General features: G+C 44.6%; 2 protein-coding genes across 5 annotated transcripts in view; both read right to left on the bottom strand.

Moving 5' to 3' along the window:
* ARSG (arylsulfatase G) overlaps positions 1 to 5,196 on the bottom strand; it is a 119,980-nt gene extending 114,784 nt beyond the window's left edge. Inside the window, exon 1 of the mRNA XM_053375377.1 lies at positions 5,114 to 5,196. The gene's annotated coding sequence lies outside the window, so the exon portion shown is untranslated. The remainder of the gene's footprint in view (positions 1 to 5,113) is intronic.
* A 2,524-nt stretch (positions 5,197 to 7,720) lies between these two features.
* AMZ2 (archaelysin family metallopeptidase 2) lies at positions 7,721 to 23,567 on the bottom strand. Of its 4 annotated transcripts, none has more exons than XM_053375373.1 (7): positions 23,216 to 23,567; positions 19,098 to 19,380; positions 15,608 to 15,781; positions 13,137 to 13,265; positions 10,588 to 10,755; positions 9,175 to 9,351; positions 7,721 to 8,006 (listed from the first exon to the last, which is right to left on the bottom strand). In XM_053375373.1, the coding sequence occupies exons 2-7, from the start codon at positions 19,378 to 19,380 to the stop codon at positions 7,954 to 7,956; spliced, it is 984 nt and encodes a 327-aa protein (XP_053231348.1). In that variant the 5' UTR covers positions 23,216 to 23,567; the 3' UTR covers positions 7,721 to 7,953. The 4 variants fall into 4 exon arrangements, with proteins under 4 accessions (XP_053231348.1, XP_053231346.1, XP_053231347.1 ...); XM_053375371.1 differs by having other exon boundaries at positions 10,592 to 10,755; XM_053375372.1 differs by lacking the exon at positions 23,216 to 23,567 and adding an exon at positions 22,935 to 23,039 and having other exon boundaries at positions 10,592 to 10,755.
* Positions 23,568 to 24,632: the final 1,065 nt, after the last annotated feature.

Below are 24,632 nucleotides of genomic sequence, written 5' to 3'. Positions count from 1 at the left end.
ACAGACTCCCATAAAAGGTGGTGGACTCTTCTTAGAATCATAGAATCATAGAGTTGGAAGAGACCACAAGGGCCATCGAGTCCAACCCCCTGCCAAGCAGGAAACACCATCAGAGCACTCTTGACATATGGTTGTCAAGCCTCTGCTTAAAGACCTCCAAAGAAGGAGACTCCACCACACTCCTTGGCAGCAAATTCCACTGTCGAACAGCTCTTACTGTCAGGAAGTTCTTCCTAATGTTTAGGTGGAATCTTCTTTCTTGTAGTTTGGATCCATTGCTCCGTGTCCGCTTCTCTGGAGCAGCAGAAAACAACCTTTCTCCCTCCTCTATGTGACATCCTTTTATATATTTGAACATGGCTATCATATCACCCCTTAGCCTCCTCTTCTCCAGGCTAAACATGCCCAGCTCCCTTAGCCGTTCCTCATAAGGCATCGTTTCCAGGCCTTTGACCATTTCTTCCTTGGAGGTTTTTAAGCAAAGGTTAGATGGCCATCTGTCATGTATCATCCGGTCAAAAAGTATTGTACTAGAAGAGATAGATAAGCATGCAGAGCATCTCTACATGAGGCAGGTTATGGATTGGTTCAGGATACTTCCTCACATGGAAAAGGATCCATGTACACTGTAACGCATGCCTCTGACACACTCTGAACATGTAGGCAGTGGGGGTGTGGTTCTTAGACTTGACTTCAGCAGGGTGTGCAGCTGGAGAAACCCCCCACAAATACATTATTTCAACATGTGTACGTTGGCAGGGGATGTTGCCTAAAACCGCCTCATCTAACAAAGTTAAGCCGAAGTTGCTACCACAATGAGACAACTTCTATTCTCACCGTCCCACACCTTGGTCTCCGCCACGTATCGGCCAGCCATCAGGCTCAGCCGTCACAACCACCTTTCACAGGAGGGGTCACTCCAGGCAGGGGAACAGCTCGGCTACTTTTTCTGGCCAAAAGTGAATCCAATGGCCCCGCCAGCGTACAGAACTTCTAGCAGACGCACACCCCTCTCCCACCCACAAAGACACTCGCATTCACTTCACTTTAGTGGACAACTCTGCACAGGCAGAGTTTAAGTGAATGGGGAAATCCACTTGCGCATGAGTTCTGTATGCCTGTTAACAACATGAAACTCTAGATTGGTTGTACAAGCGTCAAACTTCTTTCCCCCATACTATAAAGCTGTAACATTAATAACGGCATTACAAAGTAGAAACAGTTTCTGATTGGAGTAAAATAGGTGTACAGCATATGCATGGGACTGCCAAATGTTTGGCCATTAAACAAAATGCTTCTCCCCCAACCCCCAAAATCCTTTGGGGGAAAAGATTTGTTTTCCAAGCATCCTTTTGTTGATCATCTATTGCTAGCCACTTGATTGAAGCACCCGCTTTTGATGGCCTCGCTAGCTCATCTTCAGCAAGTCACAAGCTGCCACCTTCAGTTTCTTATCCTTATAGTAAGAATGATTGCTATCTTCATTATTGGTAATATTTCTATCCTTCCCTTCCTTCCAAAGGACCTGCTTCACTGAATTGAGATGATGAAGAGGATTACTGCCCCATGGCTTCTATGTTAGAAACGCTACATAATCAAGTGTGATGGTCTTTATTAATACAGAGAAGTCCTTATTAAACTGTCTGCATTCTTATTAGTTACAGCAGACCAATTCACAGTCCCCATATGCTCAACGGTATCGTGGAGATCTGAAAAGAAGGAGAAGCATTTTTCCAGGTTTTGAGGGGCTTTCACACACACATGGATTGGAGGATGTTCTCATTCGTTCAAAACGGAGGGAACAAATCTATATTAAGGGGGAGGGGGAACAGATGTGTAAACTTGGTTGATGGGTAGCTTTATCTGTCTAGTGGCGCTCCCATCCCAAGACCAAATTGCTGTATTTATACATAACTGTAAGGAACGTTCAATGCTTATTCACATCTCTAAAAAAAAAGAAGAAAAATGTATCCTGTCCAATTTTTTGATACCTTAAAATGTTGTTCCTTTAAAGCCGTAACAAAATATTCATTTCACTTGAAGCATTCTTTTTAAAACTTTAAATGTGCGGCAGATTTTAGTATTCAGGTGTGAATTTTAGGAAGGAAGGGGAAAAGAACACATTTCATTTTAATTACAAAAAGATCTTCAAACGTATTTGCTTTGCAGAAATTCTCATTAAATACACATAGGGTGTAAGGCTAGAGAGAGCAGACTTTGCTTTAAAGAGGCTAGAGAGTTCCCTCTAGTGTGCTGTTCTAGAAAAGATTTACCGTACTTATATTAAGACATGTTGTGGGCATCACAAATACAAACAATATTCTTTAGGCTGTAAGAAGTTACACACACACCCTTGGTGGAATTTAACTTTTACTCAGAGTTTGGTCCATTAATTTAAACAGGTCTACTCTGAGTAAAACTTGGTTGACTATCACATCTAAGTTCATCTGTCCCATCAAGCTTTCAGTTTTCCTTGGGGGACTGGCTGCCAATTCACTCCAAACTAAGCAGGATTTTACTGACTTCACTGGTCCTTCCAGAGACCCCACATCTAGCACATCAAGACCAGTAGGCCCATAAGCTATGGCTGGCCTCCAAAAGCCAGACTCCATAATAAGAGGGTTCAATAACACATCTTCACATTTCATGCTGCCTTGTAGCAGACCAGGCTATTTGCCCCATTAGCCCAACAGTGGCAAACTTTCGGCTCTCAAATTTCAGCAGCGACACTAAAATTTGGTACCCCCACTTGCACCGTTCTACTGCATTGTTGTGGCACCCTTGCAGTGAGGCACTCAAGCTGTACCAGTCACGTTACCCTAAAACCACCTCTGAGCCCAGACCGCCAGGGGCTCTGGCAAGGGCATTTTTGTATCATCTGCTACCTGGTCCTTTTAAACTAGAGGTGTCACTGATCTGCATGCAATGTACGTGCTCTGCTACTGAGATACATAATCTCCCCCCAATGCCAAGCAAGCCCACCAAGACAGAATTGAAGCTGGATTACTTTAAAACCTGCTTTTTTTGTTTGTTTCGTGGGGCTTCCCAGGATCTGGCCATATTAGCAGGTCTCAATAAAATCCAATGTTGCATTTGCTTTTCCTTTGTGGCAAGCAATACCTCGTTTTAACATTTTCCTCTTGAATTCACCTTTTCTTCAGGAACAAGCCCGGCAAGCATTTGCAGCTGAATAAAAACAGAGCTAGGTTTTTTGGGGGAAACACTTCATCCAATTCAGCAACAAGTTAGTCCATACTGTAGGCTATAATGACAATACAATACATTGTGGAGGGCCATAACGAGCAGTGCATACTAGCTCATGCCAGGAATTAGGCAGGAAAAGCCTAAATTTCATGGGTCCCTCAAACGAAACAGCCCTGGGCTGAGTTAAATATACAGATGAATGCTTTCTTTGTACAAACCAATTAAACTGGCCCTGTCAGCTGTCACTTTTCACTTCCTGGTTGCAATGTAGAAAAAAAGTTACCAAATATTGATCTCAGACAGAGATCAGTTACACCATAGTTCTTTACCATTTTAGTATGTTCATGTGTATATATATCCTAGCCCAGAACCTGAATATTAGGGAGTGAGGTTTCAGGTGGGAGGACACCAGCAGCATCTCCTGTTCTCCAAGAGGTCACTGTAGAGGCATTTGGAGGGGGGTTGTTGAGGAGGCGGCAGCGGCAGATCTGTCTTCCAAGGTGTGCCCCACAGCTGCAGAAGCAGGTGATGCGTTCCTTGGAGGCTGGGTCTGCTGCCCTTGTGGATCTCGCCATCTGAGGTAGTCCTTTCATTTTGCATTGTTGGTGGGCCGGCCCTGTTCCTAGGAGCAGATTTAGGGGAACGCAACCGGTTTGGTCACATGGGGCGTGTAGCCTTGTGGGGCGCTGCAGGGTGTGCCACAGCTACAATGCAGAATGGAAGGCACTAGATTGTGGCTTCCACACAACTGAAACTTTGACTTGCTGCTCGCAAAGCAGTTGCTCTGTAACTGACCCACGGCCCTACCATATCTATCTACAGTGGTACCTCAGGTTGCAGACGCTTCAGGTTGCAGACGCTTCAGGTTACAGACTCCGCTAACCCAGAAATAGTACCTCAGGTTAAGAACTTTGCTTCAGGATGCGAGCAGAAATTGTGCGGCAGGCCCCATTAGCTAAAGTGGTAGCTCAGGTTAAGAACAGTTTCAGGTTAAGAACGGACCTCCAGAACGAATTAAGTTCTTAAACCGAGGTACCACTGTATCCAGATCTATGTATGTGAAAAGAAAGAAAACCAGCTTAATGCATCAGTTGGCAGAGAGTATATTTGGGGCTGACTCTGCTCCAACCTGAGCACGACAACAGGAGAGGGGCTTCAACGCGACGTTTTCTGTTTTTCCTTGTCGGAGGCGGACGGGAGAGGAAACACCCCCTAAAACCACACGGGGAAAGTAGGGGGCGGTAAGGGAACCCTCCTATTGCGCCAGCGCGCTACGTACCGCGAGCTGCGCCCCGCCCTCCACGCGCCGGGCATCGGGGCCAGCTGGGCGGGCAGAGAGAAGCATGGCTTCCCAGGCAGGCTGCGTAGCGGCGGAAATTTCCAGTGCGCCGCCCTGCACCGGAAGCGCCGCACTCTGCCTTCCATTGGCTCCCATCCCCAGCGACGATTTTAAAGCAATTGCGGACACGAAACCTCCACGCCCCCCAGTTGAAGTTGGCGAAGCTTGCTTAAGAGTAAGCAGGAAATCTGGCTGCACATTGCCACCCCAATCCTATTGAACATCATGATCCCTTGGATTGCCACAAAAACCTACAAGAGCTTTGTTTGGGGGGTAGATATCTCGATGCATCCCTTCCTCAGGCTGGCCCCATACTAAAGAGGCCAGGGCACCAACTCCTTCAACAGCTGCGTGCAGAAGAGGAAATAGGAGCAGGCGTAGCCTTCCTTCTGCATCCCTCCCCGCTTCCAAAACCGCCCTCTCCCTCGGAAAGGGCTGGCGGCTGCTAACTTGCTCGTGCCACCCAGGATCGGTTCCACCCATCACCGGGCTTGCCCCCGTGCAAAATCTGCAAGTCCCCGCTCGCACCCCCGGCAAAGACAGCCTGCCCCAAAGGGGCAATTTACTCACAGGTCTACGCCGCTGAGTTACCCCACCGCTGCTGCTGCAGGCGCCGCTCGCTCCCACGTTGCACGGTTCGCGGCCCGTGTGAGCGCGGGCTTTGCGCCGCCCCTTTCCCCGATCCTGGACCAATGGGGACCTTCCCTCTAAACTCCCGAGCTCGGCGAATCCGCATTGCTCCGCGTAATGCAACGCCTTTGGGCAAGGCGAAGTTGCAAGTGGTCGTTGTCTCCCTACGCAGGCGAGATTTTGCGAGGCCGGCGATGCAGCGAGCAGCAGGGACGCCCGTGGGTGCTTTGCAGGAGAGATCTCCGAAAGCCGTGGCCTGCACAATGCCGCTGCCCTCATGCTCCAGGAGCTTGCTTCCGGCACGAAAGCTGAGCCAGGGCACTCCGACCGGCTATCCGCCAACCTATTTGTCGCACCAGGCTGCAGCCGGGGCGAGATCCGAGTGCCTCAGCGCACGTGCAGCCTGCACTTCCTGGATCAGCCGCTTGCGGCGCAGTGCACAGAAAGCAGCCACGCCCACCCGCACTTTAATACGCACCACCTGCCTCCAGCGCGCCTCATGTTTGTTTTACAAACTGTGGCACGATCCTGTGCACGTTTACCCAGGAGTAAGTCATCGACAGGAGGTTACATCCGTACAAGCATGCATACGATTGGGCTGTACACTGTTACTAAATAACCAGTGCCTCCTAGGATAGCGTAAGTGCAACATCCTCTATTGATCATTGATCAAAGTAGTGCAGCCTGAGACACTTTGATCTGTTATAAAGGTAAAGGGACCCCTGACCATTAGGTCCAGTCGTGACCGACTCTGGGGTTGCGGCGCTCATCTCGCTTTATTGGCCGAGGGAGCCGACGTACAGGCTCCGGGTCATGTGGCCAGCATGACTAAGCCGCTTCTGGCGAACCAGAGCAGCGCACGGAAATGCTGTTTACCTTCCCGCCGGAGTGGTACTTATTTATCTACTTGCACTTTGACGTGCTTTCGAACTGCTAGGTTGGCAGGAGCTGGGACCGAAAAATGGGAGCTCACCCCGTCGCGGGGATTCGAACCGCCGACCTTCTGATTGGCGAGTCCTAGGCTCTGTGGTTTAACCCACAGCGTCACCCGCGTCCCTTTTTTGATCTGTTATAGCTGAACCCTATCTTGCCTATACAGTGGTACCCCAGGTTACAGACGCTTCAGGTTACAGACTCCGCTAACCCAGAAATAGTACCTTGGGTTAAGAACTTTGCTTCAGGGTGAGAACAGAAATCGCGTGGCGGCAGCAGGAGACCCCATTAGCTAAAGTGGTACCCCAGGTTAAGAACAGTTTCAGGTTAAGAATGGACCTCCGGAACGAATTAAGTTCTTAACTCGAGGTACCACTGTATATCCCTGCTGGGTGCTGCTCAGATAAGCCACTGCAGAGAGCACCACATGCCCCAGAAGTGCGCTACTTTGTACTAGAAATAGGGCTTTTAGTGTTGCTGCTCCAGCCCTTTGGAATTGGTTACCAGCTGAGATCAGACAGATGCAGTGTCTTGATACTTATGCAGCTGTTGAGGATCTTTTTGTTCAAGAAGGCTTTCCCTGAATTGTGACCCAATCTAATTATGGGATACTATTTGTAAAATTAATAGAAATGGTTTAATGCTTTTTTAAAAAGAATTTTTATAGAGTTTGTATTATAGAGCACAAATCAAACAGGGAACCAGGCAGAGGGCCTTCTCTGTAGTGGCACCCGCCCTGTGGAACGTCCTCTGATCAGATGTCAAAGAAATAGACAACTCTCTGACGTTTAGAAGACATCTGAAGGCAGCCCTGTTTAGGGAAGTTAATAATGACTGATGTTTTAATGTATTTTTAATCTTTTGTTGGAAGCCACCCAGAGTAGCTGTGGAAACCCAGCCAGATGGGCGGGGTAAAACAAACAAACAAACAAACAAACAAACAAACAAACAAACAATATTAACAATGAAGGGTGGACTATGAATCTTTCATATAAGTAAAAATAATCCTTAACTCTCTGAACAACTCCAACTATTAGAGAATTTAAATTGATTGCATAGCTAAAAGCTACGTACCTGTATGTTTTAGTTTAACGGATTCAAGACAGGCAGTGTTGTCTGTTCAGTCTACTCATCTTAAGGAAAATTCCCACTACCTTCAGATAATGGACACATCAATCCTCATAAACATTCATTTGAAACTAAATGCTGATTTCAATGGATATTGCTGCTGAAACCTCACTGTTCCTGACTTTTAGCTTTATAATAGGTAACTCACAGAATTGAGGCAATGAAAAGCTAAGGTTTACTTGATCCATCTATATTGTATGAATGTTCTCTGATTAAAAAAAATTGTGTACATCGCTCTGTGCCAAAGAGCCATTGCTTGTTTTAGAATTCCAGGTTTTCAAGGTATGTAAATGTTACACAACTGTCCTGCAGGTAGATAATGGTAAGACTGCCAATCAAAAGGGGGGCAAGTATGAATCTCTGGTGTTAGTTCTTTGGATTCCAACGTAGCTGAAGTATTTTGAAATGTTTTATATGATAGCTCAGAACAAAAAATTAAACTAAGTAGCAAGGGGAAACCTTTCTCACAAAATAAACTCACTAAACTTTTAAGGACAAGTTGTTTAGTTTCAAATGAAAGAACTAAACAAATCATTCATTCATTCATCATCATCTTATATTTTAGCAGCTGCCCACCACTGAAATAAGAGTGTTCACTTTAACGTTACCTACACCCCAAAGGATTTTACTTCTGTAGAACTTCTAGGCATTTGGAAATCCAGTCATAGCTTTCTTTAAATGCTTCCAATGGTTTCTGCAAACTTGGCCTTGCTTCACTGCTAAGCCCTTCTTCTGTTCCAGTAGCTTCTTCCTCCATCCACTTCTGCAATGCCTAGGAGAAATCCAAACACTTGCTAAAAGTCTTATATAAAATGGTCGTGTCAAATAAAATAAAGAGTTAAGATAAACCAATTGGTTTGGCATGGAACCACGATTATGCACCAACAATGACTTCTTTTGTGCATTTTTTTAGACCACAGCTTTCTCCAGGGCCTTTCAGTTTATTTGTGCCTTTATTTGTTGAAGATAAGGAGACAAAGAGAAGCAAAGAAACAAACCGTAGCAGAAGAAACACAAAGAAATATTTCTTCAGGCTATGTGTGGCAGATCTGTGGATTTATCTCCTCATAAAGAAAATAGTGTGTTAAAATATAACCAGTTCTTAAGCAGTTCAGTGGCTTATTGACATTCACTTCTCAAAATCTAGGGTGGATCTCGGCTGAGGACTGAGAATCCTCAACAATCTAATCTCACTATCTGTACAGGGTTGTTTCTACAAGGAGGCAGCATGGGATGGGGGTCACCGAGGAGAAAGTGATAACTCGTCTCTTAAGTTACCATATTTTTTGCTCTATAGGACGCACCGGACCATAGGGCGCACCTTGTTTTAGAGGGGGAGAACAAGAAAAAAAAATTCTCCCCCTCTCTGCTCAGTGCCCCTTCAGCGAAGTGGCAGGAGAAACAGAGCCGCTTCCATTTCTCCTCCCGCTTAGCTGAAGGGGCGCTGCACAGCTCTCCCTCTCTGCTGAAGCCCGACCCCTCTCGCTCTCCAGGCTTCAGCGAAAGCAACGCGAAGCCTCCGGAGTGCGGAGGGAGCGCTCCCTCTGCGCTTCGGAGGCTTCGCGTTGCTATCGCTGAAGCCAAGGAGCCTGCATTCGCTCCACAGGACGCACACACATTTCCCCTTAATTTTTGGAGGCAAAAAAGTCCGTCCTATAGAGCGAAAAATACGGTATTTCATTTTCAACATTGTTATGCTGTCCCATAACAAAGTTCTCTGTGTGGTGTACAATAAATAAGCAAAAAATACTCTATCTGTTAAATACAAAATGAGACGTAAAATCAAAAGCTACATTAATGCACCCCCCTAAAAAACCCGTAAGTTGAAAGCAGCCTGAAGTAGTTCCTACACTGCTGGGGTAACACTTGCCCATGTTTAGTTTTAGAGTAAGAGGCAAAAAAGATGGATGTCTCCAACCTGAATGGCAATCTTTTTGTACCTTGTATCTTTCCAGAATGTTGAAGCCAAGGGCAGACTGTAGCTTGCGCAGACAAATGGGGCAAAGATCCAATGGGCGTCGGTCCGATTCCTCCAAATGGTTGGAGCCCTGCATGACGCATTCTAACCACTGGCAGTGATGCAGTCCAAAGATGTGCCCAATCTCGTGAGTCAGGGTCTGAAACACAGGACCAAATGAAACAAGGAACAATTGGAGTGTGTGTTCTAAGGACCTGACATTCCCCACGGCACTACATATGAGTAAGTGTACAACCTTTAGTAGACATCTGAAGGCAGCCCTGTATAGGGAAGCTTTTTAATATATGTTTCTGTATATATTGGAAGCTGCCCAGAGTGGCTGGAGCGACCCAGTCACACACACACAATCAATGAATGAATCAATCAATCAATCAATAATAAGGACTGTATTGTTAGCTCTTTTCCAAGACAAGGTATACACTTAACGGTGATAAAATTCTTGCTCTTTCAGGGAACTTGAACTTGCTGTTACGCAGAGCATTACGCAATAAACCCTCCCAAAACAAAACTTGATATTTTCACTTCCCCAACAAAAACTGTTTATGTATTCTGTGCACAGTGGCTTCCACAGGAAAGGCTTGCTTAATGCAGAGCTCCAGCCACATCTGCTTCCCAGTTAAACCAAAACGGTTAACTGTGAGCTGACTACAGGTTCGTCCGTGCTTCCGCTTATCCCACAATTTCTAGGCATGGGTCCGAGCAGTTCTTCATTTGCCCCACCGCTTTCCCCGAGAAAACCCACAGTTTACTGCTGAATCGGAACAAACACCAATCTGCAGGGGGGAAAGCCCAACCCAATTCAGTGGTAAACAATGGGTTTTCCTGAGGGAAAGCAGGGTGGATGAGCCTCATTGCCTTAAGAGGAGGTGAATTGAGCGGCCTATTCTGAGAGGTTTCATGTAGCCAAAGTAAAGCAGCACATCCAAGCAACATGAGCCTCCCAAACACCACACACAAGACAAAAATGTCGAACTCCTAATAAGACTAAATAAATCATGTTTTTTTCTGGAGATCTGCTAAACATCCAGTTTGTTATTCTAGATCCAAATACTCCCTTGCTAGGGCTAGGCTATCAAGCCACAGTGACGTGACAAAACTGGGATTACTGTATATCATCATTTTGGTTTACTGCCAGCAACAAAGTATTGTGGTTTTTTGTGGTTGTATGCCATATATATATATATATATATATATATATATATGGAGTATAGAAATGGCCTTAAAGAAGTAAAATAAATAAACAGTGTTAAGTCCACTTACTTTAACAGAATTAAAGTATTAAAGGAAATTAATCAAAGAATTAAAGGAAATGTGGTGACTAAAACACAGATTTGATTTAGATGTGGAAATGTAGTGCCAGGAATCTGAAGCACACCCACTTTGCAGGACCTCAGAAGCAGCTTGCTTGTGATCTCAGGGGTATAGTAGCCATCAAACACAGAATAGTCAGATGGAGGAAGCTTCTTTGTAGTCTTCAGTGTGCCTTTGTAGTTTGCACTGTAAAAGTCGCTGTCATACCTGGCAAAGCTGAAGATCCCCATTCCTTAACAATGCAAAGAGGAAATCAAATTAAGGTTCCCACAAAGGGCAGACGGCTGTGGTGACAGGATAATAGCACCAAAATGTTGAATATACTACTGGAAAAGCAAGTACAATACTTCTAGAAAGTCAGAAATGAGGCTTCCTCCCCTCTTCCACCTAGAAGTGACATGGGGGAAACTTACCCATAGGCCCCTGTTGAGATCAGTCCAGCTACAAAAATGTTCTTGCTCAGACACGTGAGCTTCATAAGGTCCCAAGGTCTCCCCAGAACTCCTGGGGCCAGCTGTGGCTTCACAGCAGTCATCTCTAAAAAGAATTCCACATTTGCTGTGGGAATGGAACATGTACGACTAAGGTCAGGCTGAGAAAGCATGGGTGGGGCTGGGAGTAACCACAGAACTGCAGCCCCACTGCAGCACCCACCTTTAGCTGCAACTTGCTTCAAGCAAGTTGATGGATAGCATTTTTATTTTATTTTTACATTTGAATCCTACCCTTCCTCTAAGGAGCTCATTACTGTCCTGTAAGAGTTAAGGGAGTCGGGTGAAGAGAGGACAGGCCTCCTGCACTTTTAATAGTTTGTGTAGAGATGGGAGTTTTAGCAAGTGTACTTGCATTACTGAATTTCCTACTGAAATGGTCTCTCGTGTGTGACTAATAAAGTTGCAGGAGTCCAGCCCTCTTCTGAATCTGGCCACTCTCCTCTTACCTTAGGGAAATGACTTGCTCAAAACTCAAACCACTTCATCGCACTCAAAGGAAATTTGTATTTTGCATAGATTTGTATGGCCCTCCTCTGAACTTGGTAAGCGCTGTTGTTCGTTAGCACACCTCAAGGTGGTATGTTGCAAAGGTCAGAGTTTCAGGAAGGGGGTGGTAGGTTTTATCATGAAAATGATACAGAAGGAAATGGATATCCCTGACATCTGTATCTATATCTGAGTGTCGTCGTTCCCGAGTTGATTTTTGCAAAAATGAGAAGAGACCCAATCTCACACAGTTTTATCCTCATGGTCCAGAATGCCCTACTGTTCTAGACAGCACAGGAGACTTTTGTTTTGTATGTACTATTGCCACCCCTCTGTGGTCAAGAGATGTACTGCAACCCTCTTACAAATCCTCCCTCCCTCTGCACTGTTTATTGGACCTTTATTGAATCAAAAGAACTCAGCAGAACCTTTTCAAAAGCATATTCATTTTCACAACACCAAGCTGGAAATTCTGCAGAAACATCTATCATCTCCGGTTTGAAATCCACTGTCCGGATGGGGTAGGAAGGAAAAGCCCAGTTGCTCTAGTGCAAGCACAAACCATGTTCTATCTCAGCAGAAATTTCACAACAATCTGCACAGCCATATTCATTGCAGGTTCATACTAGCATGGGGCCTTAAAAGTTTCTGTTCAGCTTACTTATAGTTACTGCCAGTGCCTTAAATGTGAAGAGGCTGGCTCCGCCATTCAAAGGCTGGGAAGGTAGGGAACGATGTACACCAGGAGTGGAGAAACTCAACCCCCAACAGCCCCAGCCAAGAAGGCCAATGGTCAGGGATGATGGATGGAGAGCCACAGGTTTCTGACCCCTCATCTACATAGAGCCATGCTGGATCTGCACCAAGGCTTCTAGGATCCTGTGTGAGTAAAGACTGCCATTAATCTATGCCAGAAGGCTCTGTGCTGTGTGGAGGACATCCTTCATTCTCACAAGCTGAGCTCTGCTATCATGGCCATGCAGTCATGCATCACACCCTGTCCTCAAGTGGGATGCCTGCAGCTTCAGAGTTGGACTTCAGCTTGCCAGAAGGAAAGACGCCAATCTGAATTCCATCTGTGGCAAAGTTTAACACTGACTACACAGGGTTGGCAGGGGAACAGGATGTGCAGCACAGCTCCCTCAGAAGCAGCCTCAATTTTCAAAGCTTTCTTCCTCATCATGTGCACTGATAAATAAGAAATGCTTTCTCCTCAATGTGTGTTGTATTTTAATATATAAATACATATACCAAAATAAAAAGTGCACTTCTGGAGCAGCCCCACTGCTCAAAAAATAGTTGGCTTGTATTCAGTCTTACAGTGGTACCTCTGGTTACGAACTTAATTCGTTCCGGAGGTCTGTTCTTAACCTGAAATCGTTCTTAACCTGAGGTACCACTTTAGCTAATGGGGCCTCCTGCTGCCACCACCGCACAATTTCTGTACTCATCCTGAGGTAAAGTTCTTAACCCGAGGTACTACTTCCGGGTTAGCGGAGTCTGTAACCCGAGGTGTTTGTAACCCGAGGTACCACCGTACTGATATTTTATGCAAAGATAAAAGAAGCTCATCATCAAATTAAAGTCATATATAGTCTTGATGACTTAATAAAACAATAAACAATGTATATACCTTCAGTCAAGGAGGCTTGGCCAAAGACGAAATTCCAGGAGTCCTTTGGGTAAAGATCTATCATGGTTACTCCCACAATACAAAAAGCATCCTTTGGCTTTTTCTTCTTTAGGTAACTCAAGAGGTGACCTGTATGAACAACAGACATAGGTCTCTCTCAGCAGAAGCAAAAGGACAGGAGATTGTAAATGCCCTAACACAGGGACAGCATAACCCAGAATTCCAGATGGCTTTTGGAGCTATCTAGTTCTATTAAAATTAATCTGACATTTGCAATGATACTAAGTAGAGATATACAGAAGAAAAAACAACGATGGGAGAGAGCAGAGCAAAGAGGTTTTCCCTCCTTGTGCCCTCCAGTATGTCTCCTCACTTTTGGAAGCTTGTTTCGGCTTGATGGAAGAGGGCCCAGGATCTGAAAGCTCTCAAGTCCCTGTGATGGCTTACAATCATAGGGCTGTAGGGAAGGGACCCTGAGGATCATCTAGTCCAACCCCCTGCAATGCAGGAATAGACAGCTGTCCCATATGGGGATGGAGCCTGCGACCCTGGTGTTATCAACACCATGCTCTAACCACTGAGCCTACCGCATTTAGAATGCTTCTGACCCAAGGGAGGCAAATTCTGCTCATCCCTTTGGAAGTGCTGAAGTCATCGTGCAAATTTGTCTTGGGTTCCAGCCCAGGTTCCATGAAACGCTCAGGACTGAAGGGCAACAGGATGAGCCTGCCTCCTCCTTGGGCTTGTGCTGGGCTGGAGGGAAGCAAGAAGTGAGTGTCATGGTTTCCTTTCAGCCGCCCACTTCGAGCACCAGCCAGCTGAGAACTTATGCCTACACACTTGTTTTCCACACTTGCTTGTAGCCTGTGCCTACACATTGCCCTGTACACACATTGCCCAGAGACTGCTTTTGGCGGAGGGGAGGGGTGTTCCCAAACCCACTATTTTCCAGCAGCTTTAAAGGGTCTTAATGCTAAGCCATGCTATACAAAAGGAATATAAGATACCTGTGTCCTTTACCTACCACCAAGTTAAGCATTCTCCACAGAGAAAAGCAGCAAAACCAACGAGTCTACCACTCGGTTTACCACTAAGCAAATGAAACTGCAGTTTTGTACTCTCCCATTTTGTTTCCGCACAGTCCTCTATCTATCTAGCGCCAGGGGAAAGACACAGCCAGAATTTCCCTCCAGATATAAATAATTTTCAGTTGAAAAGGAATCTAGCCGTCATAACTCTTGCCTACTATCAAGAGTCTACACAACAGATTTTAAGACAGTTATAGTTAGTGCGAATAAGATCCATCCAAATACAGTCCCTGTAACAATAAGTAATGGTTTGTTGTTATGTGAATAAGCCAGGGAGAGTCACAGAACTGTGCACCCTTCTTCATTTCATCTCCTTATGTGGCATGGAGAACATTGGGAAGTTTTTGCTTCTGCTTGTAACGAAGTAGAGTTTACTACTATGTCAGAACTGAGACAAACTGTGGTTTGCCTTAGCTATGGTTAACTGAAACAAGCATTCTGTGGACCAAGCTGGAAGAGGTGCTGAGGGGCCTGTCATCTAATCTTCTACGCTTTATTTTTCAAGTTGAAAGCAGCTACAGCAAGATGGAGTGGCTCTTGGGGAGAGGGTATTTAACGCTCTCAACCTCCAGTGTTGTTTTCCTGCTTTAAGGCAGCAAACCTATACAGCCAGTTGACTCAGTATGGCTTAGTCTTAAGTATGCATGTACTGAATAGGACTGTAAATCACAAACACAACCTCCCAAAGCTGTTGTTTGTCCCACAGGTGACAAAACCATACAAAAACTGAACAGGAGCACTAGTACTGGGAGGAGCCATAACTCAGCGGAAAAACACATGCAGAAGGTTCCTGGTTCAATCCCAGGCAACTTCAGTTAAAAAGATCACTTAGCAAGACCCTGAAGAGCAGCTGCCAGTCAGAGTAGGCTAGAATGGGCTGGACAGAGAAATACTCTCAAATCTGAAGAAGCTTCCTAGGTTTTATATTTCTAAGTGTTGCTCTTTGCAACTGGTGTGAACCGCCGGTTACCCTTCTTGCCTTCATGGTTAAGAACTGCACAGAAGGATGACAGGCTCACACGGAATAATCCCAAAGGCTCAATGCATGAAGCTGACATAAAAGTTTGAAGACTTTTGGAGTACCTTCTCATTTGCTTTCTGATTACAGCCAGTCATTCAGGAGTAAGAATTCTCAGTGTTCTTACTTGCTAAAAAGAGTGCCATAATGCTATTTTAACACAGCTAAGATTTATAAGCTAGCCCACAGAACTGGCAAAATTGATTTAACGCCATGAGAAAGTCCCAATCGGATGCAGGGGTATGCATACCCCTAAACATTTTGTCAATCTAAGTTTGGCCTCATTGAGGGGCAGTATTTCAATATGAGTAGGAAAATGAGAGTACACCTAAACATTTTTAAAAGAAAAAAAGCACTGCTCATACCTGCATGAATCTGCAGATTGTGTGTGTTTTCATTGATCCGAAAAGGGCAACCTGTGTGTGAAACTGGCACTGGTCCTAGGATTCGTACAATCAAGCCGTAGTAAAAGGCTTCACAGTAATCCTTCAGCCATTTCATGTAGACATCTGTGCTAACTCTGGAATCTCCAAAAGAACCTACCAAAAACAGTGAAGAAAAGCAGCATGTTATAGCTTCAGCTGTATAGTTCTGCCCCCCTCCCACCTCAAACTACATGAAGAGCTATTGTATACATAGTACTCTTTTAAAATATGAGATATGGGTTTGCATTCAATATAGTGCTAAAGAAATGCAAACATTTCTGCTTGAAAAAGAACAATCTTCCCTCTCCTCCCTCCCCGATGTGCTGTCTTAGAAGTTCTTGCAACGCTTTTGAGCAGATTTGGGGAGGGCATAGGGCGGGGAGTCATGTTGTGCTAGCGAGAATCATTGTGCTGGCTTCAGTTACTACATTAATTTAGTTGAATACATCCCATGATTTGTAGTATTTATCTTGTCCGGCTTTAGAATAAGACTCTGAGATGTGCACCATTAGTCTTGTTTTAAAAATGAGGAACAAAGGCAGAGAGATAATGGTTTGCCAAAGACCATCTAATGCAGGAATGGCCAACATGGTGCCCTCTAGATTTTGTTGGACTACAACTCCCATAAGCCGAAGTAAGCATGGGAAAAGGCCAGAGATAATGGAAGTTGTAGTCTAACATTTGGATGGCACCACGTTGGCTATCTCTCATTTAATAAGTCATAGGGCAGAAGGTTCACAATGCAGAGAAATGTAGACTTATTTATTGGGCAGCAAGCCCCACTGAATTTAATTAGACTTACTTCTGAGTAAACATGTACACGGTTTATCTGTCTGTTTATATCCCACTGGGCACGATATTTCTCTCCTGCATATTTTGGTAGGGAGAGCCACATTGTCTTGGCTGCCATTCCAAATAGTAAGCCGGGGTGGGGGGCTGAGATAAAAGTGAAAAGGGGTGTGTTGGCAAAACTATCCAGCACGGTCACAACTGGCTATCAAAGCCAGGAAACATTATCTGAGGGTCAAATTTAGATTTTCCCTTTTTAATGGCATACAAAAAGCAAAAACTCTACAAAGGCAAGCACTCAAATAGTAGCGAAGGTTAAAATTATGGTTGTATATATGATGCAAGAACACAGCAGACATGCTTAAATTCAATTTATTGCAATGGGATATACCTGTACACTTAAGTCTGTTGATATCAGTGGGACTTTTAAACAAAGTAAACAAAAGTTTGAACTACACTTATATAACTAGGACACCCTTTTTAAAGTTCTTTTGCTCAGCAGTAGAGTGCATACTCCTCTCTGAAATCTTGGAGAACTGCTACCACTCAGTGCAAACTAGAGGTCAGAAGACTTTAGGCTTGTGGCCCACCTTGTTTTTTATTAGAACATCAAGAACCAAAGCCATGTGCAAAATACATACATTAGTTTGAATAAATGAGGGTGACTATAAGCAAACTCTGAGCTTAGGAATTTGTTTTCAATTCTAGAACTCACAGTCCTTTCACACAAATGACCACTCCTGTTTAAAAAGGTAAAGGTAAAGGACCCCTGACAGTTAAGTCCAGTCGCGAACAACTCTGGGGTTACAGCGCTCATCTCGCTTTACTGGCCAAGGGAGCCGACGTTTGTCTGCAGACAGTTTTTCCGGGTCATGTGGACAGTATGACTAAGCCGCTTCTGGTGAAACCAGAGCAGCACACGGAAACGCCGTTTACCTTCCCACCGGAGCGGTACCTATTTATCTAGTTGCACTTTGACGTGCTTTCGAACTGCTAGGTTGGCAGGTGCTGGGAGCGAGCAACGGGAGCTCACCCCGTCGCGGGGATTTGAACCGCCAACCTTCCAATCGGCAAACCCCAGGCTCAGTGGTTTAGACCATAGTGCCACCCACCCGCGTCACAAATGCCCACTCCTGTTTAGCTTTCTTTATTTCAGCAGTCTAATTTAGGTATAAGAAATCGCTATGTTGTTGCTACTGCTAGACATCTGAAAGTCAGACTCCCCGGTTAGGCATAACTTGCAAACCACCCAGAGATCTACCAGCAGATCCTGATCTACTTTCTGCCCACTTCTGAGCAAGACGTTCCCCAGGACTCTATGTAAAGCAGGTTTCTATGCTTCTCTCTCTCTTTTTTTAATTTTTTATTAAATTTTCCAACATACATTTATAGTATCCAATCTAAATTTATCACATATTTTCTCTTTTAGACTTCCTTCAACCTCTCTGACAATCATCCATTATTCAAATTTTTAAATACGCATTTCCTAATTTTATATATATATTTTAAATTTTATTTTCAAATAGAAATAATAAACAATGAAAATAAAATTTTGTCCAAGATGTATAAAATCTTGCTAGAATGGTATACAAAATATGAGGAAGTTAAATCGGTTATGATACACTGGGCCAGAGATTTGGGTTATAATATACAGTTTAATGATTGGATAAAACTGTGGAATGAAAATATAAAATTTACGGCATGTACTGCGTTAAAGGAAAATGTTATGAAAATGATTTATAGATGGTACATCACACTTGTGAAACTGGCAAAAAATGTATAAAACATGTAATAAGTGTTGGAAATGTAAAGAAAAAGAAGGAACATTTTATCATATGTGGTGGGATTGTAAGAAGGTGAACGGCTTCTGGGAAATGATATATAATGAGATGAAAAAGATGTTGAAATATATGTTTGTTAAGAAACCAGAGGCTTTTCTTTTAGGAATAGCAGGAAATGAAATAAATAGAATGGACTGTAAACTTTTCCAATATGCAGTAACAGCAGCGAGAATTATTATTGGCCCAAAGATGGAAACAGGAACAAGTGCCGACAATCGAAGAATGGAGAATGAAACTGATGGAGTATGCTGAACTCGACAAACTAACAGGAAAGATCAGATATATACAAGATCAAAAGTTCATTGAAGACTGGGGAAAATTTTCAGACTATCTGAAATGTGTATGTGATGAGCAAATAACGCTAGTGGGATTTCAAGAAGTTCTGTAAATGATAGAGGACTATTGTATTGATGAAAACTAAGGGTGTGAAGGTTTATAAAATGCAATATAAAATTAGGTTTCTATGCTTCTCATGTACCTCATCCCGATCTACCAATTCCTATGTGTCATGAAACACTTTCTAGACTTCAAAGGACTGGATATACAATAAGGCACATGGTGAGGCTTCACGGGTGTCCTTTGCCAACCAAGTGCACCCCAAAATATGAGTGATATCTTCTGCAATGTCCAAGGGCTCTGTGGTAGATGGGCACAGACTGTTCAAAGTGAAAAGGCTTCCCTGAAGGTGAAAAGCTTGAAAAACCCCAGCTTAATTAGTTCCTATTTAATGACTCATTAAAGAACCTGCCTAGCTTGGTTAGCATGCTTTATTGGCCATAAGGTTCTGTAGGCAGCATTACCAATGGGCTGAACATAAATCCGATTTTTCTGGGGAGTTGGTGTCTTTCTGCAAGGGTCATGATAAAACTGTGCAAAATCCTGGGTGGGTTCTGGGTGTGAGGAGATCCAATCCGATTCAGAATGCAGCGTAATGGGCTTGAAAAGAACACTGCCTGGCCGAAATGCTTCATTTAGCAAGCACTTCTCCTTAGGGTTAAACTTCTCATAAAGTTTTGCAAGCTGTGTGTCCTTGGAAACCAGGGCTGTCTTCAGCACCTCCTCAGAATGTTTAATAACCTTCATCTAATGAAAGAGAAAGATGAAAAGTGTTACAACATCTGCATTTCACATGCACACATTTTTATTTTATTTTAAACTGTTCCCTTTCTTCCACCACTCCTCACAAGCTCCTATTATTCCTTTCACGATTAGTAACAAGCCACCCACCAGCCATATTTTGCAGCTTGCTGCTTACTCAGCAACCATCAAGTCCTACATATGCAACATTCAGCTTCCTCATTCCTGTCCTATTTCCATACCCAACCATCATTTCACAATCAGCTTCTGCTTTTGGACAAGACGAGCATGTGAAAGGCTTGCTACAAACTCAGTCGTCAGCCTAGTTCCATACAATGTTCACTGGGTCACTACATCCCAACTGTCACCAAAAAAATAATCCAGCCACATTTACATTAGTCTGAAACCCACATTGTACCAAGATCTAGGTGGTTCTTAAATCCAGTTACAATGCATGACGTCTGTCCTAATGAAATCGAAGCAGTGGTTTATTAGACTCGTCACTCTGTCTTCAACCACAGCCCATTCTGAACATCTGAGAAACATTAAACAGCACAGGAAACCCATTCTATCATGAATGGCCTTTTAAAATCACATATTAATGATCAGCAGTGCCATCAGTACAGGATGTTGTGGTATGTTCTTATCTTCCTCTTCTGACATGCGTGTGTTTGGGGCAGGAGGAGGGGAGAGGTGGAGTTAGAGAAGAAGTCCCAGACCCTGAATCTTCCCTAATGAGAACAGCAAGACACACATGGCTTTGAGAACTATCTGTATGATTTACCAATTTGCTCATTTAGGTAGGCATTTCTGGCTCTGCGTTTTCAGACTATGCCCTCAGAATATTTAGAGGGACGCTATAGGAAAATCGCAATAGAAAAGCAGCTTTGTATATGTGGCAGTTGAAGATCTATACCATTATGTACTATATTGTCCTTTGTATTCTGAACTGAGAGCTAAGTATATTCTTGAATTGTTATGTAAGATGACTGAAGCAGACTACTGAGTAAAGATCACTTATTTGTTGTCTGACTTGATAAGTTTGTGACAAACAACATGGTAAGATTTGCAGTTGCTTCCCAAAAACTAAGAAGAATGTTCATCAAGAATAATATGGTGGACTGCAAAGATCTGATCATCAATGAAATATAGAAACTCGTGCTTTTGTTTGCATTTTAAGATATGTATGCATGTATCAATTGGCTAATACTGACTTTTAATGGTGTATCTAGGCACATACCATATAGTATGGATAGGATGTATACAGTGGTAAAAAAGGTAAAGATACCCCTGGCTGTTAGGTCCAGTCACGGATGACTCTGGGGTTGCTGCCCTCATCTCGCTCTACAGGCCGAGGGAGCAGACGTTTTTCTGCAGACAGTTTCCGGGTCATGTGGCCAGCATGACTAAGCCGCTTCTGGCAAACTAGAACAGCACACGGAAACACCATTTACCTTCTCGCCGGAGCAGTACCTATTTATCTACTTGCACTTTGACCTGCTTTCAAACTGCTAGGTTGGCAGGAGCAGGAATCGAGCAATGGGAGCTCACCCTGTCACGGGGATTCGAACCGCCGACCTTCTGATCAGCAAGCCCTAGGCTCTGTGGTTTAGACCACAGCGCCACCCGCATCCCATGTACACAGTGGTACCTTGGTTTAAGATCAGCTTAGTTTGTGAACAACTTGGATTAAGAATGCTGCAAACCTGGAAGTAGGTGTTTTGGATTGTGAACTTTCCCTTGGAAGCAGAACATGTTTCGCTTCCTGTTGAGTGTGTTCTATTTGTAAATTGAGTCCCTCACTGCTATGGGAAAGCACGCCTTGGTTTAAGAATGCTTTGGTTTAAGAACAGACTTCCGGAACTGATTAAGTTCATAAACCAAGGTACCACTGTATTTATTTGTAGTGATGGTCTGACCATGATGATCACAAATGACCAGGATGGCCGCAACAACAAATAAATTTGATTCTAATTTGTATTTTACATGAATGTGTCTGTTGTAGGTGCCGTTAAAAACTCCAGGAAACACCAAAAGATTACTTTAGGTCTGTTCAAGAGCTTGGGCCTGCCCAGTGGAAGTTTAAAGGGAAAAAAGAAGGGAAAAAACTATTGACATCTTAACATATCCCAAACTTCTTTCAAAAGTTCCCTCAGTTTCAAAAACAACTTGCTACTTGACTTGGGTGGGGAAGAAAAGCTGCTCTTTTATACACATATGCCAAAAGCTACCTTGCATGCATGAAGCTAAGGGTCCCAGACTGGCTGTCATGGGAGGACTTCTTAAGGCACACTAGCTTCAACTAATTTTTTAGAGCTTGTTTCTCGAAACAATTTTCTAGAATTTGTTTGTTTGCTTATTTAATGTTTCCCTTGCCCTTCCTGCTATCAGAGCTCAGGACACCTTGGCAATGAAAAGCCATAGAAGTCATCATATGAACATAACCTTAAAAACAGTAGCTACTCATCATGCTCAATACAGTAGAAAGAAATAATAGGGTGTCATTCCCAATCACCCTTCCCCAAAGGCTTGGCCAAGTATTTATTTATTTTTACTGTTAGCTAAAAGAAGACAATTATATAGATCAGCCACAGTTCTGTGAAGAAGGTTCTGACAGAACAATGAAGCGGCTTAGCAAACCTCATCATCTATCCTATAAAATATAATTTTGTGCCTATATGAATTTGACAGTGTGCAGTTACCCAGACCCCTTGCTATTTTATTCTGAGCTGTCATTGCTATACACTTACAAACACATGGCAGGACCAGCTTCAGGGGCTACTTGGGCAAGATGCACCAAATGGGTCCCTTTTCAGAGTGGATTTACCTCCTCCTTCCTTCACCCCTCTGCTGACTTCTCACTCTTGTTCCCCCAGAGCAGCCTTTCTCAACCTGTGGGTCCCCAGATGTTATTGGACTACAACTCCCATCACCCCTAGCTAGCAAGGCCAGAGCTCAGGGATGATGGGAGTTGTAGTCCAACAACATCTGGGGACCCACAGGTTGAGAACTGCTGCCCCAGAGGGAAGGCACAAGGCAAGTGAAGGAAGCTGCTCTGTCTTCTCTCTTGTATGCTCAACGGGGACAGGTGAGCAGGATGTGACAGTGAGGAGGAACAGGGCCAGGAGGCGGGGGCAGATGTGTTAGCAGTGGACCGCAGAGATGGGGCCCTCAACAATCCTGCTTTTTGTTGAGATTCCTGCATTGCAGGGGGTTGGACTAGATGACCCTCGGGGTCCCTTCCAACTCAACAATTCTGTGATTCTCTAACTTTTCAAGAGACTGCATTTAATATTTCAGTTTCCGGCTAAGAGCGTATGCTCTTTTTGACTTGGTTCTGTAATGTTTGGATTGTTTTATTTGATGTTTTAATACAGGTTATAAACCGCTTTGAGATATTCCCCCCTTAAAAATATAGAGAGAATCTCTGTCTGTGTGTGTGTGTGTCTGGCTGTCTGTCCCTGGGAAATGGCGACTCTTGGGAGGGCCTGAGCAGTTGGCAACCCTGACCCAGTACAATACACACGCCCCTGCCCTGACTGTGACACCTCCATCCTTACCGGAACTCATGGGCGTAGCCAAGGGGGGCAGTTGCCCTCCCCCCAAATCAATCAAAATCAATACAAATCAATACATGAGGTTCTGCTCCCCCCCGCAACAAAAGCCTGTCCCCCCCTTAACAAAAATCCTGGCTATGCCCATGCTAGAAGGCCCCTCCCTCCCTCCCCGTCCTCGGGGCCCTCTGCTTTGACACCAACACCCAAACACCTCTCCCCTCACAGCTGAACCCCCAAAAGCAACACGCCGCTTCCGCGGGCCGCCACGCCCAGGCGAGGCCTACCTCCTCAGGCACGCCCCTCTGTCATAGCCGCGGCCCACACGGCCCGGCTCGGCCTGCTCCGCCCTTCCGCGTCGGCCGCGAAGCCCGGCTCGGTTCCAGCCGTTGCCAGGCGGACTGAGAGGGCGGAGGCCGGGCGGGGAGGAGGGCTGGCTCGGGTCTTCTCCAGACGCGAGGGCTCTGCTCCCGGATTCGTAGCCCGGCCGGCCGTGAGGGAAGCAGCAGGCCGGCTGGTCTGCCTTCCTGCCTCAGAATATGCAGGGCCTGGTCGACGGGAGAGATGCTGCCATCCCCGCTTTGGAATATATATATATATTTACGCCTACGCTAAGGCACAGGCATAGGAGCTAACTCCTATGGGCGGGCCGCCCCCCCCCCCGCTACAAAAAAATAAAATATTTGAGGGGGTCTGCCCCCTCCCCTAAAAAAGTTTGATGGGCATTGCGGCCCAAAGTGGCTGGGGAAACTCAGCCAGATGGGCGGGGTATAAATAATAAATTATTATTATTGTTGTTATTGTTATTACTATTATTATTATTAAAATGTTGTGGGTGCACCCCATCATGTGATCGATTATGCAGGCTTACCTGGGCCTCCCCCCGCCCCCAGAATATATTATTCAAGTTGGCACCCCTGGGCACAATGCAGTCGCACGCAGGTAGTGAGTGTCTCTAAGCATGTGCCGAGTGCATTTCTCTCAACGCTGTTTAAGGGGGCTGCTGCCATGGGCGTATCCAGGGATTTATGTTGGGACATCCACCTGTCATCCTCCTCTGTCTGGCTCTATCTAGCAAGATGCGGAATGAAATGTCTCCACAGCAGCTCTTTTACTTTCTTTTGACCCCAAGCGCTCAGGAAAATCTGTCCAAATCTTCAGTAGTTTGCAAACTAGGAAGTTACCAATAAATAAAAACAATTGCATTCATGAGATTAACGAGTATATTTTGCAAAATTACAAGGAACATGCCTTTTTCCATTTTATTTTATTTTTAAAACTATAAACTAAAACAAGCTTTCTTGGATTTGCCAAAAACCTTTTCAGCACTTCCTTCTCAAATTCCTCCTTTCGCCCCCATAGTTTTTCTGTGCACGCTCAGTAAGCATAGCCAACTGAGATGCTCCAGTCATCTTCAACAGTAGCCAGGTCTTTACTCTCTGCAAGAATGACTGCTCTGTGGTACAAGTGACCACAATGAGCATTTTCATTTCAAATATTATTTCAATTTTTATTTATTTGATTTAGGGGCAGCTTTACCCTCCCCCCTCCAGCTACTCCCATGTCTCTTGCTGCCAACCTGGTCATAGGACAACCAAGCAAGTTCCCGTGCAGGATCTCTTGAAAATAAGCACTGGAATATACAGTAGGGCAAAGTAATATGTATATTATGCGATGAGTCCAGCCCAGAACATCACGTGAGGA

This window comes from Podarcis raffonei, chromosome 2 (assembly GCF_027172205.1).
Source record: "Podarcis raffonei isolate rPodRaf1 chromosome 2, rPodRaf1.pri, whole genome shotgun sequence".
NCBI classification, from domain to species: Eukaryota; Metazoa; Chordata; class Lepidosauria; order Squamata; family Lacertidae; genus Podarcis; species Podarcis raffonei.
Note: the sequence above shows the minus strand (reverse complement) of the source record. Positions and strands in the feature narration are given on the sequence as shown.

Excerpts from the sequence above, each read along its gene's own strand:
- AMZ2 (XM_053375371.1), bottom strand. The coding sequence starts at position 19,380 with ATGAAGGTTATTAAACATTCTGAGGAGGTGCTGAAGACAGCCCTGGTT. Across the intron at positions 15,782-19,097 it reads GATTTATGTTCAGCCCATTG|GTTCTTTTGGAGATTCCAGA; the intron begins GTAATGCTGCCT and ends TGTTTTTGGTAG. Across the intron at positions 9,352-10,591 it reads TGCTTCTGAGGTCCTGCAAA|ACCCTGACTCACGAGATTGG; the intron begins GTGGGTGTGCTT and ends CCTGTGTTTCAG.